Below are 19,527 nucleotides of genomic sequence, written 5' to 3'. Positions count from 1 at the left end.
TCTCCATTCCTTAAAATAATTGAGCAGAGGCCAATTTTTGCAACAGCGTCAGAGAACATAATCAACTTTCCTTTCCCAAAAAATAATGGAGACCTCAAACAATAGAATATGCCACCTGTTTCTATAATGCTCTTTCTCTATATAACGTTCACACTAGTATCTAAATAGAGTAACTTCCTCAAAACTGCTTACATTAAATAGTACTACATTCCTGACAACAAATCATTGTTCAAAGTAAAATGCAATGAGCTTTAACCGATCTCAACAGAAACAATGTTACTCAGCTACACTCATTGTTTAACAATACAATACACTGCCCAATAACACCACTGATCATTCTGAACTATCGGATCTAACTATGTTTGGTTAAAGTATGTACATGGATTAACGCCTCTTTCATTCATCAATGTCAGAAGAAATACTGAAAACCATAGTAACACAGATACAGACGTGCGGCCTGCTACAAAATGGTGGTGAGAATGTCTCTTGTCAATCTTATAAAAGCAAGAAGAACATGACAAAATTATATGTTTGGTTTTTACAAAAGAGGGGCAATGTAACAAAGTGACATTAATATTTGAGGTCACAGAATGTATCGTCGCAATGTCGCCTCAAATGCATAAAAAAACGTTTCATGAATTGGCGCATTCTCGCGATGTGACATTGTTGCCTTTTCTGTTATATTTTTTATGCTTACCAAATGGTAACCATGCGAAAAGGCGACATATATTTCAGGTGGCAACGCTATAAAATGTACAACACAACCACACCCATGCGACATATATATTATGTTGCGCTGTCGCCCTGTTCCAATATTGGTGACGCGTATATGTAGTAAGTTAGTTAAACTATGCATACACAGAAATGGTACTCCTCTTTTTCAATTCCAAAAAATTTAATGGCCTTGATTCAATTGCAGTATAGGTTGCTTTCCTCAAAATGAACACATATCTTTGATCGTTTATTTAGAAACTATTTCAGACATAATTTTTGTCGGTGTCGTTTTCACAAAGCAAGGAACAAACTTTTTGGATCTCTGTTACCTATAATCCCGGTCCCAAACAGCCCCCCAGTGGCCCAGTCGTCCTAGGGTCAGCAAATCGCTGGACCAGAAACCTGAGATCGTGAGTTGGAATCCCAGATTCGCCCTGATTATGTTTCTTTGTTTATCCGCATCACTTCGGGTTTTCCTCCAACATCAAACTGACACGCCAATGTTGACAATTTATAAGAATGTTATATTCAATATATGTATGTCTTGTAAAGAAGATGTGATCTTTGATTATTTTCAGAGTTATGATCAGGAGGTTGTCATGTATACTCATCAGGGAGTTGAGAATGCCAATGGGGTCAAAGTGTTATATTCTTGTTCTGTTCATTGCAATTTTAAACTAAACTAATTCCCTCACTCAAATCGATGATGTCCCTTGTAACAAAAGGAAGCTTAGGTTAATAAATACAGGACATACCAAACAATCGTATGTGTGCGATGTCCGTACCTAATACCTCAACCAGACAAACAACGGTCCTTTAACCCACAGAGTTAGCATTCAAATGTATGCGCGTTGTTGTGTCTTCGAACCCTGAGTACATTGATGCTCTGTTCAAATTTGTGAAGTAGACGATAGCTCGACGTAGCGTGCTCTTTACTGCATGTTTTCAATATTCTAAGAAAGAACAACATTTAGGCAATCTGACATTTTGTCAAATTGTTGTTTTTGTCTCGTTTCATACCTTGACGCTATGTTTCTAACTCGAAACGTTGCTGAAAATGATTGATGTAAAACAAATATATTTTTTTTCATAGAAACAGAAAAAGCCTGTTTCTAACAAAAGAAATCAAACCCCTGGAATGTGAAATCCCCCCATAATAAGTCTGGTATTGTATTGTTAAGAATGTGAAATATGTGTGATGTATGTAAGTCTAGTTAATGGGCAGAAGTCTAAATGTAAGGCAATGTAAGAGACCAGATTCTGAAAAACACCGCTGACTGAAGATCGAACACAAACAAATCGAATACTTTGAAAGAAATATCTCGTTGATGCATTTTCTAGATAATGTTGCGAGGAAGAAAGTTACATCATCCAGTGGAGAGGGTCCCTGGCTGTCATCCATAGCTACAGACGGAAGAACTGCTGCACACACGTATCATGTCTGTATGGAGATAAAGCCCAGCAACCCCAACTGGTGGCGTGTGGATCTCAATGACACAGTGCTGATACGTGAGGTCACCATCTACTTCAGACTTGATCGTGAGTTTATTGTCAACTGCAATGGATAATGCTGGGTTAATTGTTAGTTTGTGAGAACCTATTGTTGGCTGTTTAACGTTTATACAACGTGCGTCTCTTTCTTCAAGACAGTGTTGAATACGTTCATGTGGCTATATGTATGCGATTCCCTTCCTGTGACTTTATTAAAGCACTTATTCCAGATAGACCAAGGAGAAATGGCATCCCGGTGTACGTGACCAACTCGACTGATGCACCCAGTGGTGACAACTGCTACAACGTGACAGGAGGAAGCGATGGAAGTGATATTGCTAACGTCACACGGGCACCTTGCTCTGGCATGGGGCGCTACATCTTGCTTTACACAACAGTGAACAATGATGGGGACAGTCTGCCTGTACTTGACTTTTGTGAGGTAGAAGTAGACGGTAAGCTAACACTACTGTGTCATATTTTGTAATAGTGCTCTAAGCTCGGAGGCAATGATTTTACAGTAATGAAAAGCAGCGACTTAAGGCAAGCAAACATCATAACCACGCATAAATTAACTCAACAAGAAATATAAAGTGTTGTAAATGAACTTTGCAAATTCCTCGTTTTATAATTTGTCCCTTTAATACATGTTTTCGAAAAAGTCAGGGTGAACCATGATCTATGCTGCATGGCTTCATCAGTGCCACATGTTTATATAAAAGTCTCAGTCAAATTGTGTTAAGGTAACATCATCTGTGCGCGAAGTTTGTCCTCTTCATTTATAATTATCTATACATAAGCGTCATGCCTTCGCTTTCGTTAACAATCAGTTAAAAACGAATGTTTGTGATCTCTTGAGTAGCAGCGTTTTCTTAGGCCAAGAATCATATAAATATTTATACAGAATACTGATGTTGTGTAGTAATTCTGCTTCACGACCTTTTCATGTGATTACTTTTGCAAACAGATTCATTCTTACAAATGGTTATAGAAACCCATATAAAACATGTAAACCTCTATGTTGTGTGATGTAAGAGCCAAACATCCATTTGACAGTGTGTGGTCCCGGTACCTTCGGCGCTGACTGTAACAACTACTGCCACTGTGACGGTGATGTGTGCAACTATGTGAGCGGCATCTGTCCAAGTGGAATGTGTATGTCAGGCTGGCTTGGCAACAGTTGCAACACCAGTGAGTTAAAAACAATAGCAACTACCCATAACTAAAGCGTGAATAATCACCATTCAGAAGAATAGAAATACAAACAATCAAACTAAACTAATCTCCAAAAAGAAGGTCTACCAACTGAACTATTTCCCACTATTTTGATAAGTTAATAATTCATATATGAATTAAGACTTAAATATGTGTCACTAATACAAACAAATGTACTCGTTAACAAAAGGAAGACAAATATACAATTTTGCCACAACGACTTTGGACTAGGTAAAACGAAATGCACGTGTAAAAGTATTTTTTATGAAAACATCAACCTAAAGCACCAAGAAAGAATGCCACATTTAACAGCTATACAGAGATAAAGAGCCGTTGTTATGGTGCAATAAAGGCCACGCAAGAACCTTTTGCATGACCAGTTTGATGCAACGTTTACAACAGACTGGGCAGACATCAGACAGACGTGGAAGTGAAAGACCGCCACATCCGGACCATTCATTTCCCAAACCGCTTCATCACAGCTGGGGTTACTGCATCGATGGCACTGGGGTCCGTCTACAGACAGTATAGAGGAGATGGAGAGAATGTGGTATCAGAGCAAGTTGACCTTACCGAGGTTAACAGGTCAACACCGACGTAACAGGTTGTCATGGCAAGTTCGATTTTGTCAAGTGCTAGACTGGGGACGTCATATTCTTCATTGAGAGTAGATGTTGCTTGTACAGAAATGATTTCAGACGAGTAGGTGAAGGCGCTAGAATGTGTTCAACAAGTTCAACCATTTAGAGGCGGTAGCATCATGGTCTAGGGAGGTATCTGAGGTGATGTCAAAACGAGGCTCGTTATCATCAGTGTAACCTGAATGCCCAGAGATATGGGGATGAAGTTTGGACATCTGTTGTGAAACCATACATTCAGCAACAATCACGTGGTATTGTCTTCCAGCAAGACAATCAGTGACCGCATACGCCAAGGCTCACACAGAACTTTCGCGAACATTCACGTTTTACCCTTGCCAGCATTTTCTCCTAATATGAACCTCATCGAACATTTATGGGATCACCGACAGATCAGAAGAACACCCGCGACTCCAGCCAGCCGTCAAGAATTGGAACAAAGTCTTGTTGAAGAATTGCAGCACTTACCTCCAACGTTATTCGATGTTTGACGTCATCGGTGCATTGTCGTGTTCAGACGTGCATTATTGCACATGGTGGGCCTATTTGGTATGTCGTGACAGTGATTTTTATCCCCGTGTGTCTTTGTGTCCCAGTCCGTCGTAAAGATTATGTTTGCATAACATGAGCAGTTGTACCCAATATACTAAAGACCCTGGAAGATTCCGAGGTAGAATAGGTCTTCAGCAACCCATGCTTGCTGTAAAACGTGACTATGCTTGTCGTAATAGGCGACTAACGGGATCGGGTGGTCAGGCTCGCTGACTTGGTTGATGCATGTCATTGATCCCAATTTGGTAGATCGATGCTCGGGATATTAATCACTGGATTGTCTGGTCCAGACTCGATTATTTACAGACCGCTGTCATATAGCTGGAATATTGTTGAGTGCGGCGTTAAACAACAAACCAACCAATATACTAAAACACAACTCTTATGAAATATTTACTTATTGATTTTCAACATGCTTTTTTTTTTCTTTCATAGTCTTCAAACTCTTGGTATATTTTCTTTTGGACATTAGCTTACATTCACAAAAGGATTTGGATGAATTCTTATGTCGTAATGTTCAACATGGTGTAATTGTACCTTTTATAAACGTATTTTACACAATTTATTTGTTTCATGGAAATTACCATAGCCTCTTTATGTCCTGTTTCAGCATGTCCCACGGGAGACTATGGACGACGCTGCTCCAAGCGATGCACAGACAGAATGTGTAAGGACAACACCTCCAGCTGTAACCATGCAACTGGTAAATGTTTAGGAGGATGTCTGGCAGGCTACCAAACACCGGACTGCACACAGGGTAAGGATACATCTAGTATGTAGACCAGCATTTTGAACAGATGTATTCTGTAAAATAGTTTTAACAATTTGAAAAACAACAACATATATTTGAAATTCAGACACAATAAACAATGTATATTTCTATGAAGAATGCGTCGATACGTATGGAGAGAACTGCGCAAGAAGCTGCTCAGCCAGACATTGTAGAGACACGCCACAATCTGTATGTGATCACGTGACTGGATGGTGTAAAGGAGGCTGCAGTCCCGGATGGAAATATGTCGATTGCACAACAGGTTAGAGATGTGGAAATATTCTGTTTGGAAACAATATGATCGGATTAAATCTCATGGCACATCAATTGATAATCCATATTTCGCATCGCATCGCATCTCACATCTTACCCCTCGAATCAAGTTATTCTTAAAAAACAAATATAATTCAACTCATTTTTTGCCCTTTTCTGTGCACGTGGTACGTTTGACTTGTTATTTATATCTGTTGATTAAATATACCAATAGGCTGTGTCCAAGATGTGGAGTATGGTGCCGGATGTACAGGCAACTGCAGTGCCCGGATGTGTGAGGGAGGGTCGGGCACCTGTCCCCGGGACACAGGCTTGTGTATTGATGGGTGCCAGTCAGGGTGGACAGGAGAGGATTGTACTCAGAGTGGTATGTAATGTCAAGATGTTAAAGGTGGACACTGCGCACGAAGTATGTGATAAACGGTATATGTGATACTACATGCATTTCATATGAGAATCTATCGATTTGCAGAGGGGCGGTCGGGTAGCCTAGTGGTTAAAGCGTTCGCTCGTCACGCCGAAGACCCGGGTTCGAATCCCGACATGGGTACAATGTGCCCATTTCTGGTGTCCCCCGACGTGATATTGCTGGAATATTGCTAAAAGCGGTGTAAAACAATACTCACTTACTCACTCGATTTGCAGATGTGTTGATGGTCTAACCGAAGCGCCAATTTTAATCTATGTTCACGTAATGTTAAAGAACAAGTTTGAAATAACACAAGTAAAATTGAATCAAATATCAATAATCAACAAGCATTCATAAACTAAATACATATATATCTATATACATTGTGTGTGTGCTTACGTGCGCGCAAGCGAGCGAGGGAAATGGGTAAGTCTGACCTCTTATGTCAGTTCTCATACTTTGTAAATAAGCAAAAAGATCCCTTTCTGTATCCAAAAGAAATATCTGCATAAAGCAGAATCGATTGTATGATTCCGAATATTACAAGCATGTGTTTATGACTCACTATGACATAGTAATGATACCAGGGGTTCGCGAAAAGGTGGCACCTGTCACAAACACATGTAAAGGACAGTCAATTGTTCACCTAAAAAAAACCACGGGAATATTAGTACAAGTCCAAATAGCGAATTGTATCAGATATAATTTTTGTCAATTTTTGCGTCAATTTTGGAAATTGTCCTCCACATGTCTACCATAAAACTTTTTGAAAGCTTGAGGCCTTGAATGTTGTAACAACTTCTGACGCTCTTTGAAATCTTGTTAAAAGAGGATGCTCGATTGTATCTGAAAACTTTTGAAATGTAAACACCAAAGTCTGGAGCTGCTGGAATAATACTCGACATAAAGGGAAATTTGACCATTGGACAGTTGAAGGCATCTCTAAAAAATCGAATGTTTTGACAAAATAGAAGTTGGTTCTGTTCTTTGGTTGAAAAAAGACAAGAAAATCCTTTTTTGAGAAACATTATAATCTGCCTTCAAATTCTTGGCGATATTGTGAAATTAATGTCTTTTATCTCACAAATCAATGTTCCAAGTGTATTGTTGATATATATTTGTTTTCAAAAACCTGTAAACCCTCAAAACGAGCAAATGTGTCTTATTGATGACACACGTCCTAAGCACAATTCAACATCAGCATTTCAGCACACTCAGAATTTACCTGTTGACCACCAGTGCATTGAAGTTATTTATAAGAATCTATGCCGGCGTAGAAGTTTCTTTAGCATAGGAATCATTTCACTTAGTAGGTGTGAGCAGTTTGTCTCCAGTCACGAGTATTTCCCCAGCAGTAGCTGGCATCATTGGGTCTCTCACTATGCTGGTGGTCTTGGTCGTGGTTGAAGGTGTGGTCTGTCTGTGGAGGAAGGGAGACTTCAGGTGCGTTAACAGGTGGGCAGGTGGTAGTTATATATGTTACATGATGATGAAGAAGAAGTACTTATAATGCGCTTAGTTCCAGTTGCAGGATATTGTGAGGGGCAATAATATTAATTATAGTGATCGGAGCAACTGTGAAGCATTCAGTAGCTGAATATACTTTCAAGTGTAATTTAAAGAGGTAGTTCATTCCAGAACTTATGCGCTAAAGATGAAAGATTCTTGGCCCAAATTTTCAGATTCCATCTTGGGATCGTTAGTAGATGGAATACAAAAGCATCCCAGTGGATACTGATTCCACAAATGAAAGGTAAATGTCGAATGTAGCCACGTGCTGTCGAAACGCACAGAACACTTACTGATGTGTACATGATTCTGTAGAAGTGTTAATGAAGGAGATTTTGATTTTATTGTAAATGGTCAATTCAGGATGAACAAGGAGACACCAAGACAGAATTCTAGCATACCCGAGACAAGCCCCGCCCCTCCTGTAGAACTCCCCACGTATGATGTCCTGCCTGATCAAGACTACACCAAGCTGGACATGATCCACACAGAACATTATGAGACGTTGCCGCCTACAGTTGATTACCAGAACAGTGATGTCCGCATCTAGCTGGACATGATCCACACAGAACATTATGAGGCGTTACTGCCTACAGTTGATTACCAGAATACAATGTAGTAATGTCCGCATCTAGCCAGACAGGATCCACACTGGACATTATGAGGCGTTACTATACAGCCTACAGTTAATTACCAGAATAGTGATGTCCGCATCGAGTGTGGAAGCTGCGTTATACCTCTGAGAGCCTACAACTTCGAATAAATGAGAATACTCTTTAATAACCTCAGTTTATTGGAATTTAATGAATAAATTGTTTGCTTTCAAATTGAAATGTGTTCTTTTATTGTAGGAAGTGTCACTTAAATCTCTTAACTACTACTACTACTACTACTACTACTACTACTACTACTACTACTAGTACTACTACTACTACCATAACTGGAGTATTGCCGAGTGGGGCGTTTAACAATGAATAAACAAACTACTACATCTTGCGTACAAGGTGTGATTATACAGAGTCGAAGCATATGTCCATACCAGCAGAGGGCACAGGTGACCCAGGCGTCTAAGCTGCTGCAGTTCTCTGAGAGGGGTTGCATCCCTAAGGCGGGCTAAAACCTATGATCATGAGCTCGGCATGGTAATATCTTTTGGTTTGTCAACACCATACTGTGATAAACGTTATAGACCTGCATCTCCTCTTTTGCTCCAGTGTTGCATTCAATTATGGTAGAATTCACTTTTCGCTCATCAGATACGTTTTAAAACAACTCGTCGTAAGATGAATGGTCTGACTTGTGTAGTGTTCTCTATGATACTTTTAGTTTCAGATGAATGATTCTGGACCAGACAAACCATCAGGGTATGGTGATAGGAAGGCCACACACAATGTTCTGGTTGAGTGGACTCTTGATTATAGCGGCCAAGCTGCAGTGCCAACGAATCCCCTAACAGTGAAATTATCCTCTTTTAGGAAGCGTGTCTGTGACACTATCTTGAATGTGTCTGGACGTCATATTTTATTTTGTGGCTCTGAGAAAGACGACATTGGTATTGTGATTATTATATATCTAACCTTATGTTTGCTGAAACTATGAAAAAACTCGAATTTGACTCTTATCAGACGCAACATTAAAAGCTTGGTTTTACCTTGTAAATAATTTCTTGAATAGATGACAAATTAGTGAGTATGATCGTGTATCTTAATTGGACAAGACGCACACCTGTTTGGCATCAGTTTTCATAAATCAAATACTTAAAAGAATACTTCAAAACAAACATATATTTTTTTAATATGGGACATATATTTGTTCATGTTCATGAGGTTGTTGTCGTCATTTTGTCCCATAATTATACAATTGAAGACGCGAATACAATATTTCAGAAAGGGATGAAACAAGTGATTATTTTCTGCAAAACGAAAACGGTAATTCGTCTATCATTTGTAACTAAACACTCGTTTGGTGAATTGTAAGAGATCAATGTGCTGTCAATATAACGACCGATAACTACTAAAACATGTGGACATATCTATTTAAAACAAATATCAACAATTTGTTAAAGTATCATATTCAGTTTTAAAATGAAATTGCATTATTGAATATTACACTATACAAAGGAAATACGTACATGTTGCAGTTACATCCACACCTAAGTTGGTTTGCTTGATTTCATCTGGACAATTTGTACTTGTAAAAAAGACCATTTGTCATTTGACTCTAAAATGTATGAGGATTTCAGGGACGTATGTATCGCAGATGAGTTTGAAATATTCTTGATGTAATAGTCATGCCCAAAACGAATATATCCCATATACGACTCTAGCTGGTAAAATATCATGGCAGGGTGTTTCAGTTGTAAAGTAAATATAAGCAAAACTGCTATGAATGTATGTGCAACATTCACAATTCTTAGATATCAGTCAGTCCCTGCTTGAATTTTACATACCTATGCAGACGGTCACACCATTCAGCGTTAGAGCTATATTATGCCTATGGGTAATTCGACTATTCAAACAGATTCTATTACACAACGTCATTGTAGGACACATCGACCTACTTCCTGGTGTACATGTTCACTCGTCATGAAGGGGCACACACTCGGTGTATGGCAGAAATATTTTATGACAATTGTGTGAGTGGCTGGTGCTACTGTGTCGACACAATGCCTTTAGACCAAGAACTAAAAATAGAGATGAGGTCATTGCTATGTTCATTTTTTAAACTGACAAATGTAGAAAGTGTCTGTAGGAGGAAAATGCCAACATATTTCCTATTTATATATATATTAATTGATGAAGGGTGTGGGTATCTGGAAGAATAAATAAACTGATTGATTCGAAACCAGTTTGAAAAGCCATGTGATAACATGCCTTCGGATGAATGTACTTGTGAGAGGCTAGGCGTCATTTTACAAGATCTGGGAATTGAAAGGACTCGAATTGAATTGAATTGAACTGATAGAGCAATTGCATTTTTGATTCTGTCTGAACAACATTTCCAATGCTAAGAGTGTTTTATCATCATCCAGCTGTTTCAACCTTTTTATTGCGTGATTTTCAACTAAATAAATATAATCGACAGCAGTAACCAGGTATCATCATCTAGGTATGTTCTGACAGAAAATGCTGAACAGCAACTGCTCTACCAAATTCATGGAATGCCACCAAAGAATGGGAGTGGGAATCTCCAAAAATGTTGTATCTTCTTACCAGGTTGGAAACTGGGAAAAAGCACCCTTTTTCAATTTGGCATTTTCTTGCAAAACCTTTCAGACAAATGGAACCTTAGAAACTTGACATAATGGAAAATATAAACCATGACCTAAGCATGTACAACCCAAGTTATCGCAAGAATACATGAATTACATCCCCAAAATGCAGATGGATAGTATTATTCTAAATGAAATACATACCACCAGTGTAGCATTTATTTCAATTTTACACACTAAAAAACCCCGATTACCTCAATAAAAATTCCCGTTTGTTTTCTTTTAAGGAATATTTGTTTCAATGTCAAACACCTGAAATCGAATATAACAGTGTTATGTATGCAACATGTTTACCCTGATTGTTTTGTCATCCACACTGGAGGCATAAAACTATTTATAAACGAACATGATATCTTTCCCTGTGATACAACTTCTTACACAACGTTCACCTACATGGTGATCCGATCTGTCAAAGCAGCAGTGTATGTGGACATGGAATGCTGGGTCACCTTCTCCCCAACACCCCACCTTGATATGTTTTCAGTTAGAGATGTATATCGGATATATTCATCTTGGGTATGACACATATTGACTTGCCAAAAGTCAGACAATTCCACACTGAACATTTCACAACACATGGAAAGTGATGGAATAGTTCCAATATATATCTTATGATGATTTGCTTCCATAAAATGCCTATAAATAATACCGCCTCATTAAATCTGATTAATTCAGGAAGGTACTGTAAATACATATGTATGTTAAATCTATCCCTTTCTTGCCTTTTCTTACGTAAAGCAAGCTTCACATAAATTTACATGTACAGGTTATTTCTGAGACGATTATGATTATTTCAACAACACTGAAATATTAGTTGTCCATTATGTGAACTTGCTCTAACTGTAGGTTATGTATTTATAACTTTATAAATATATTTATTTATAATAACTAATGGAAGAAACGCATTATTCAGGTCTTTGTATTACGTAGTAATTTTACGTACCTTTCCCTTGAGACGTAATGTCACAGATCAATGACATTATTTCCTTTAGGAAAGATAAACCTTGATAAATCGAGTCTTTTTTACCCATAATCACATTTAGTGCAAACGTGTCCAGATATTATTCCAATCCGCCTTCGATATTTCTGATGTGTCTCACGTAAAAAGTTGCCTTTTCACGACACACCGAATTGTGTAATACAGCTCGTTCCTACCATTTAGAGATTGACGGAATGAACTCTGGTTCGTCAGAATGAAGCTGGCCTACATCAATTAGTTTCTCCTGGATTACTTTGATCCAGGGATAAGGGATCAGCCCTATTTTCTTTAAACTACGGATTCGTTTTTGGATATAATAATTTTTAGGATTTTTCAAACGTGTAGCCATAGTTACCTTACTCGAGGGGTTTATCGCAATCCAGTGATGTATTTTGGGTAATTCAGAATTCCAAAAGCATGAGACATCAACACGATCATGATGGAGTGCATATGGAGGAGTGAGTGAATGTTTTTAGCGACACTGTCAGAAATCTCTCTGACTAGTCATTTGCCTTTCACACAGTAGGGAAGCTGTACACTGTAAAAGTTGTTTAGGATCAACAAGGCATGAATGTCATACCCGATTAATTATGGAAACATTTACCAACCAACCAAAGAAAGCACACTGTGATGAAATAAATACAGACAACTGAACTGTGGCAGACATCTGGGGACAGTTTATTTCTGGTTGTGAATACAAAATGTGATTTTTTATACTCATCAGAGCTTAGCCCAATGAAGTTAATGACTTTCTTTAGGAGTGCTGTAAACTACCTTCTGGTGAAACATGAACCATCTGCATGAATGAATAATTTAGATATGCAGGTTACTTTGCGTCTGGTGGATAAATACTCCAACATGGGTGGGACACACCCTTCCGTCCTGATACCAGTTGATGATAAATCATCTTCCCGAGGCAAGAAGAGTTAACTGACTTAAAAAGTCCAGTTTATATCCTTGCCCAGCTAGGCTGGAATTCCTGGGCTCGATCGTAGCGCCACCAGTGGATATTACGAGTTATGTCCCTTCTATGGTTCTCCTATTGACCAATCAGATTCTACCTCTCGTATCACTTGCATTTGCTTCAAACAAAACGGTGGCGCCCAGACAAGACGATCTGATCGATAATCAAGATATGTATTGTGATAAAACGAGTCTTTAATCGCGAAGTACATCAAATCACATAGGCACCTTAATTAAAAACATGAAAAGATTTAGAAAATATCTGTTGACAAAGAGTTAGTGGTGCACATGTTTTGCAAATCCTGCAGTCGACCAAAATCTGCATGACACTTTACGAACCGGATTTCGATTTCGGTGCGCGATTTTGATTGGACTGTGCATAGACTCATTAGTCCAGCCAAATTGTAACAGCCTAGTTCGGCAAGGGTGGAAACTGGACTTTTATGCTCAGTTAACTCACTTGCCTTGGGACGATGATGATCAATGTACAGAATAGACCCTTTTGGAATGCCGGATTTTTTAAGTTGCTTTCCATGCAGCATATACGTCCTGCACCAGAAGTCCCATACCCGGGTTATGCCCACCAACCAGTTCTCTAATCTGCATAAATGAAAAGAATGCCAAAAATAAATATGCTTATAAAGAAAGTAGTTTCATAGGTTGAGGGAAATTAATGGCAGTACCAGCTTGCCGATAATAGCTAGTAATGGGGGCTCTGGTGTCTGTATTAAGGTAAATATTTTTCATGCCAGCCATAACTTTCTTTATGATGACATTATCTCTGAGGAACATAAACTCTTCCCTTTAAAGTCATACACTCGATGTACTGAAACAGTTGTTGGGGGAATGGCCAGTCTGGATTCAGCTGAAATTCTTCTTGAAATGCCCCAAATGCTATCATGCATTTTCTAGTGTTGTAAGACAGTGAAGAATGTAGTAACCTGGGAGATTCATCTTTCATAGCCTTCAGCAGTGCTACTGATTCACAGAGGCGCTGTTGTTGGCGTCTGGTGCCAATTCCTGGAACCTCTGAATTTGTGATCTTGATAAGCTGTCTGTCACAGAATTCATATACACTGGTATATGCGAGCACTTAATAAACAGGTTTATTTTGAGGCACTGCATGAGGAATAATCTTACCAACACCATTACTCTTGAAGACACCAAGTAAGCCTGTTGAGCACTGTGACCACTGCCTGTTTATCAGATTTAAATATGACTTTCTTGTTCTCAGATGAATGCCTTTCTCTGATTGCTACGACAAAGTTTTGTGTTTTCTATACACACTGCAAATCCTGGATGGATGTTTCTTTTTGCATACCATGCACAGATGTGCAAAGTTACACTTAGGTCCTGAAGTAGTGTCAACTGAGCTGACTTCACATCTAGCTTTCCTTCACAATTTAAGCAAATAATACATCATGTTGATATTGATTAAAGATTTACCATAAACGTGTGTGTATTGTTTCGTTTGGGTACCTGGTATCATCACTATTGTTACGTGTGGGTACCTGGTTTCATTACTATTGTTTCTTGTGGGTACCTGCTATCATCACTATTGTTACGTGTGATTTTATTTGATCATGTCCATATTGTGTATATTCAGTTGTTTTAGCTATCTTTACCAACCTTTTATGACAATTCCCCCAAATGGGGATGAAAAACGTTTCGGTAATTTCTCAGTGCGAAAATATCACTTTCCAGCAAAGTGATTGTGTATAAATAACTTAATTTGAGTGAGTGAATCTTCTTGTCATTTATTCGCTAATCTTCAACCATTTACAGGGTCACTAACCCATGACCATGATCAGAGTTTCGTGTAATGACACAAAACACATTTGAACATGTATATGTATACTAGCCACATAAAGAAACTGTGCACGGAGAAAATACAGATATAAGGGCACACCGTCCATATATGAAATATAGGTTTGAACACAGCAATTATTGGAGACATTCAAACGCTAATGCACGTGCCATGCGATATGACGTCATTGATGGAGGCCTATGGACGTGCAATGTGTTACTGCATGTGCATCCTGTGCAGCTGTACACAGCATGTGCAACACAAAATTCGCCGTCACTTTGGAAAGCATGATCTGTGGTCATTCAAAAATTCAAAACTTCTCAGGTGCAGACACAAGCATATCACAAGCAAATCATGCCAAGATTGACAGCTGCACAGCGTCATGTAGCCATTGGAGTGATCCGAGCGGGAATGAGGCAACAACAGGTGGCAACACATTTCCAATGCCATCGTAACACGAAATTGGCATTGGTGAGGCGTTATCTGAACACAAATGACGTTGCCGACCACCCACGTTCAGGACGTCCTCGAGTAACGACGCCAAGACAGGACAGATGGATTCGAGTTACACATCTCCGATACAGGTTCCAAACGGCAGTAACGACATCCCAGACAATTCCTGGACTGCCCCCGTATCCATCCCAACACTGTCAGGAATCGTTTACGTCAGTACGGGATTCGACCACGACGCCCTGCCATACGTCCCATCCTGACACACCGTCATCGCGTCAACCGTCTAAGATGGTGTCGAAATCATGTTCGCCAACCTCGAATATGGTGGAGAAATGTTGACTTTAAAGATGAATCGAGGTTCAACATTTCCCACAGTGACGGGCGCCAACGTGTCTACCGGCGTTTGGGAGAACGTTATGCACGCAACTGTATTGTGGAGGTGGCTCTGTGATGATTTGGGGTGGGATAACAGCACGGCACCGAACCCCTTTGTTGGTTGTTCAGGGCAATCTCACCGGTGTTGGCTACAGAGATCAGATTCTGAGGCCTGTGGTCATTCCTTTCCTGCAACATCATGGCCCGGGATTGACATTTCAACAGGACAACGCTCGTCCTCACACGGCTAGGGTCGCAATGGATTCCCTTCACCATAACAATGTCATGTTACTGCCATGGCCTGCAAACTCTCCAGATCTCTCCCCAATATAGCATGTGTGGGATGAAATGGAACGCCGTCTGCGTCGTCTTCCACATCCTGCAGATAACGTCCGTGACTTGGCACAGGATTTGAGGAGGATATGGCAGGCCATTCCCCAGGCCTTCCATGCCCATTTGGTGGACTCCATGCGTCGCCGATGCACTGCTGTGATTCACGCACAGGGTGGTCATGCCCGTTATTGACTTTGTGACTTTGTGTCGTTTGACCCCCTACTCCATTTTGATCTTCTGACGTCATCGTTAACAGATGTTGTTCAGATCACGTAGACATTTTCTTATGGTCCGATCATTCAGCTGCTACAGCCTCTGCATCAGTTTGTTCTTGCTGTGTTGTATTTCAATCCAGAATATATTTTCTCCGTGCACAGTTTCTTTATGTGGCTAGTATATTTACAATTTGGCTCAGATTAGCTATGAATCACACACACTGCTTTCGTATAAATCTATTATCATGTTTTGCTCACCTAAATATTAAAACATAGATCTAAATATATCGAAAACCGCATTTCCATGTCCAATAGAAATCTGCAGAGTCGGTTGTCAAATAGTAATGATCCCAGGTGTTTGCGAACAGGTGAGCATAACCTTCCCCACCGGGTGCACCCATCATAAACGTATGCAAAGTCAAGTCAATTGTTCACCTGAAAAAAAACACGGGAACATATGGTACAAGACAAAGTAGGGAATTGCATCAGACATAATTTTTTGTCACTGGTGCGTCAAATTTGGAAATGTCATCCACATGTCTACCATAAAACGTTTTGAAAGCTTTACCCACACCTTTAATGTTGTAACAATGATCAAACAACTTTTATATGACGATCTTTGAAATCTTGATAGAAAGAGCATGCTCGGTTGTATCTCCAAGTTGTGAACACCACATGCTTGAGCTGCTAGAATATTGCGAAATACATGAGGGGAAAGTAGCTCATGACAATTACATACGCTCCAGCTTCCTGAAAACTGACAGAGAAATACAACCACAACCCCTAACTCCATAGTGTTACAGTCCTACCAGGAAGTGAGTTACTATAGTGTGTGACATACTGCTCAATTTACCTGGTGGAATATATTGAAATACTTTTAACAGTTATGTTTATCATAATGTATTCCAGTTGGAAGGTGTGTGGTATAAGGCCCTACTTAATTTTAACATGACATGTTTTATATATTGAACCAAACCGACTACTTGTTCTGTATCAAATGATTTAAAATGCACTTCAGTGTGCCCATATATCAGTCCTCGGTTGCCTAAAATAGATCTTGATACGAACGTTGCACATGACTTCATCTGTCAACTTTCCTTTCCACAGCACCAACCTCACCGCTCACTGCTGAAGTAAACTACTTCAGTTCATTGTATCTACTTTTATGGAGGAAGTTATGTAGCTTGTATGTTACATTACGTTGTTACAGGTCGTATATTACGTGTATTAAGTGTCATTGACAACTGCGACCCATCGAACAACACACAAACAGACGTTTATCCCATGTGTATCTACACATATTTCATTTCTGCATTTTGTTTTATAACAGTTTACGGTTGTTAAGGGCGTGCTCTTTAATCAAAACTAGCAACAAAACATGCCAGGCAGGAGATGGAAAGAAGTGAGATTACTTTGATTACGGGACCAGCAAACCCACTAACATATCTTTATTTGGAATTTTCTAATGACCATTGTAGGCATTGACTTAAAATAAATAAGGGACCGACCATTTGATATTCGTGGGTAAGAGTTGGTTTGTGGTTTGTGGTTTGTGGTTGGGGGCTCGGGGTTGGGGGTTGGGGGTTGGGGGTTGTGATTGAGATGCTGGGATTTTATCGAAACTTTTAGATTGTCCAGCAAATTCTTGAAAAAAATATGTGTGCTTCTGAGTGTTGAAAATACATTGCTGCAAGCTATTTTCTATAAATAATATTTAGACTCATAGTTTTTATTAAAACATAGTTGGTTTTGCTGATGCAGCTGAACAACCAGAAAGTCTCCATCCAAATTCACAGCCCCGCATTTACATGGATGAAGATTAACTGTTATTAAAACATGATAACATTGAGCCTCATTGACTGATCAACACAAGGGCAGACGAGTGTTCACATACATATAACATTCAGTTGGCATGTTGCTGATTTGTAAAGCACGTGGCCAGGATGACAACACAGTGATATTACATTGCGTGTGTTGCCCGTCAGGGAGCGCACCTGTTGTTAACATATAGCATCTCAGTAACACAATGCTGTGCGGTAATGCAATGAGGGTCAAGGGTATTGCCTACGACAGTATGGCAGTGTGATCCAGTAGAGTAGTTGACGCACTGTAGTAACTCACTTCCTGGTAGGACTGTAATAACTATGGAGTCTCGCGTTGTTGCTGTATTTCTCACGCTCCTCTGGCAGTCATCAGGTAGGTGGTACTTATGTAATAGTCATCAGCTAAACAACCTACTGTCCCGTGATAGAATCTTGTACTCTTGACTTCTGTTTCATGCTCGTTGAATCTGTGATGAATCATTTTGTTGTGTGTAAGAGTTCACCTTTCGAGAAAAATAGCGTACACTTGGATCCCAGTCACCAAATTTGCCTGTCCTAAGCGTCGACTACGTTTCAAGACCACGGTATTGCTCAGAAATTGCTGCCTGTGATACTCACTCACTCACACAGCGAATGAACGAACGAATGAACCAAGGACAGACTATTGACTATCGAACAGTTGAAATCATCCCTCTTGTGGATAGCTATCTGTCACTGAATCTTTATGCGCATTTCTAAATAGGAACAAGAAGAAGCGGTCTAACTGGCCTCCTTTATTTGTGGTTCTAGCAGGTAAACAGTGGCCTTTATTTAGAAGATAAACTTACTGTGTTTTCAATGTAGAGCTAGGTTACCTGTAGATTTAACCCCGATAAATTGAATTTGGAACCGAACACACAGCGAGATGTTTCAAATGTTAAATTTAGCGCGGTTAAATCTACAGGTAACCCTAGCTCTACATTGAAAACACAGTATGTTTATCTCCATTCTACCATGACTAAATAAATCGCGAACACTTTAGTGTTAGCAAATATACTGAGTGAAGCGGCATAGGTTGAGTTTAGTGTTTTGAGTGGGTTATCGATCTGAATTACGGAATCACCGTACAAAATATGGTGCTGTATATACTCAAGCAGTTTGTTTACACGGTAATACTTCACTCGAACATATGACAGGCAGTAAAAGCATATAAGCACGGCAACTTGAGGTGGGAATCCCTAAAGAAAACAAAGCAAGCTTTGCAAGGCATTCACTCTACATCGCGCGTCACCATTATGACGTCATATCGCTCATTGTGACACACGAAATATGACGTGACAGTCGTATATAGGAAAGCGCCAATATTCCAAGCTCTCTGTTGTCTCCAAAACCCAAATACATTCCCTTTGTTGATTTCTGTCGTGTTTTTCTGCACGAAATGTATTGCCACACATCCTTTGAATATTGTAGTAACCGCATCTATGCATTTTGTAACCTGTAATTGTAGATATAGTTATTTAAATATACCTACCGACAATGACTGAGAATAGTACTATTCTATGGATATTAGCTTCCGCGGTGATGCGGCCGTCAACCCAGCTGTTTCAATCAGAGGGGGTTTATTGTGATTTAATAGCCTCTGATTGACCAATCAGAATCGAGTAAATTCCAAATTCATGGTAGAATTAAGGATATCAGATTATCGATGTACCTTCTTGGCCGAATTCACATAAATGTAGATTTTTGATAATCGGAC

General features: G+C 39.5%; 1 protein-coding gene across 1 annotated transcript in view; it reads left to right on the top strand.

The window, feature by feature from the left end:
• LOC124122786 (receptor-type tyrosine-protein phosphatase epsilon-like) overlaps nt 1-19,527 on the top strand; it is a 93,009-nt gene that overhangs the window by 37,157 nt on the left and 36,325 nt on the right. Inside the window, exons 3-8 of the mRNA XM_048400613.1 lie at nt 2,056-2,253; nt 2,436-2,660; nt 3,262-3,396; nt 5,221-5,367; nt 5,498-5,644; nt 5,870-6,022. Of these exons, the coding sequence (XP_048256570.1) occupies nt 2,056-2,253; nt 2,436-2,660; nt 3,262-3,396; nt 5,221-5,367; nt 5,498-5,644; nt 5,870-6,022 (1,005 nt within the window). The remainder of the gene's footprint in view (nt 1-2,055; nt 2,254-2,435; nt 2,661-3,261; nt 3,397-5,220; nt 5,368-5,497; nt 5,645-5,869; nt 6,023-19,527) is intronic.

This window comes from Haliotis rufescens, unplaced genomic scaffold, assembly GCF_023055435.1.
Source record: "Haliotis rufescens isolate VD_foot unplaced genomic scaffold, xgHalRufe1.0.p SCAF_2, whole genome shotgun sequence".
Taxonomy (NCBI): Eukaryota; Metazoa; Mollusca; class Gastropoda; order Lepetellida; family Haliotidae; genus Haliotis; species Haliotis rufescens.
The sequence above is the reverse complement of the archived record's forward strand: the minus strand, read 5'-3'. Positions and strand labels throughout refer to the sequence as shown.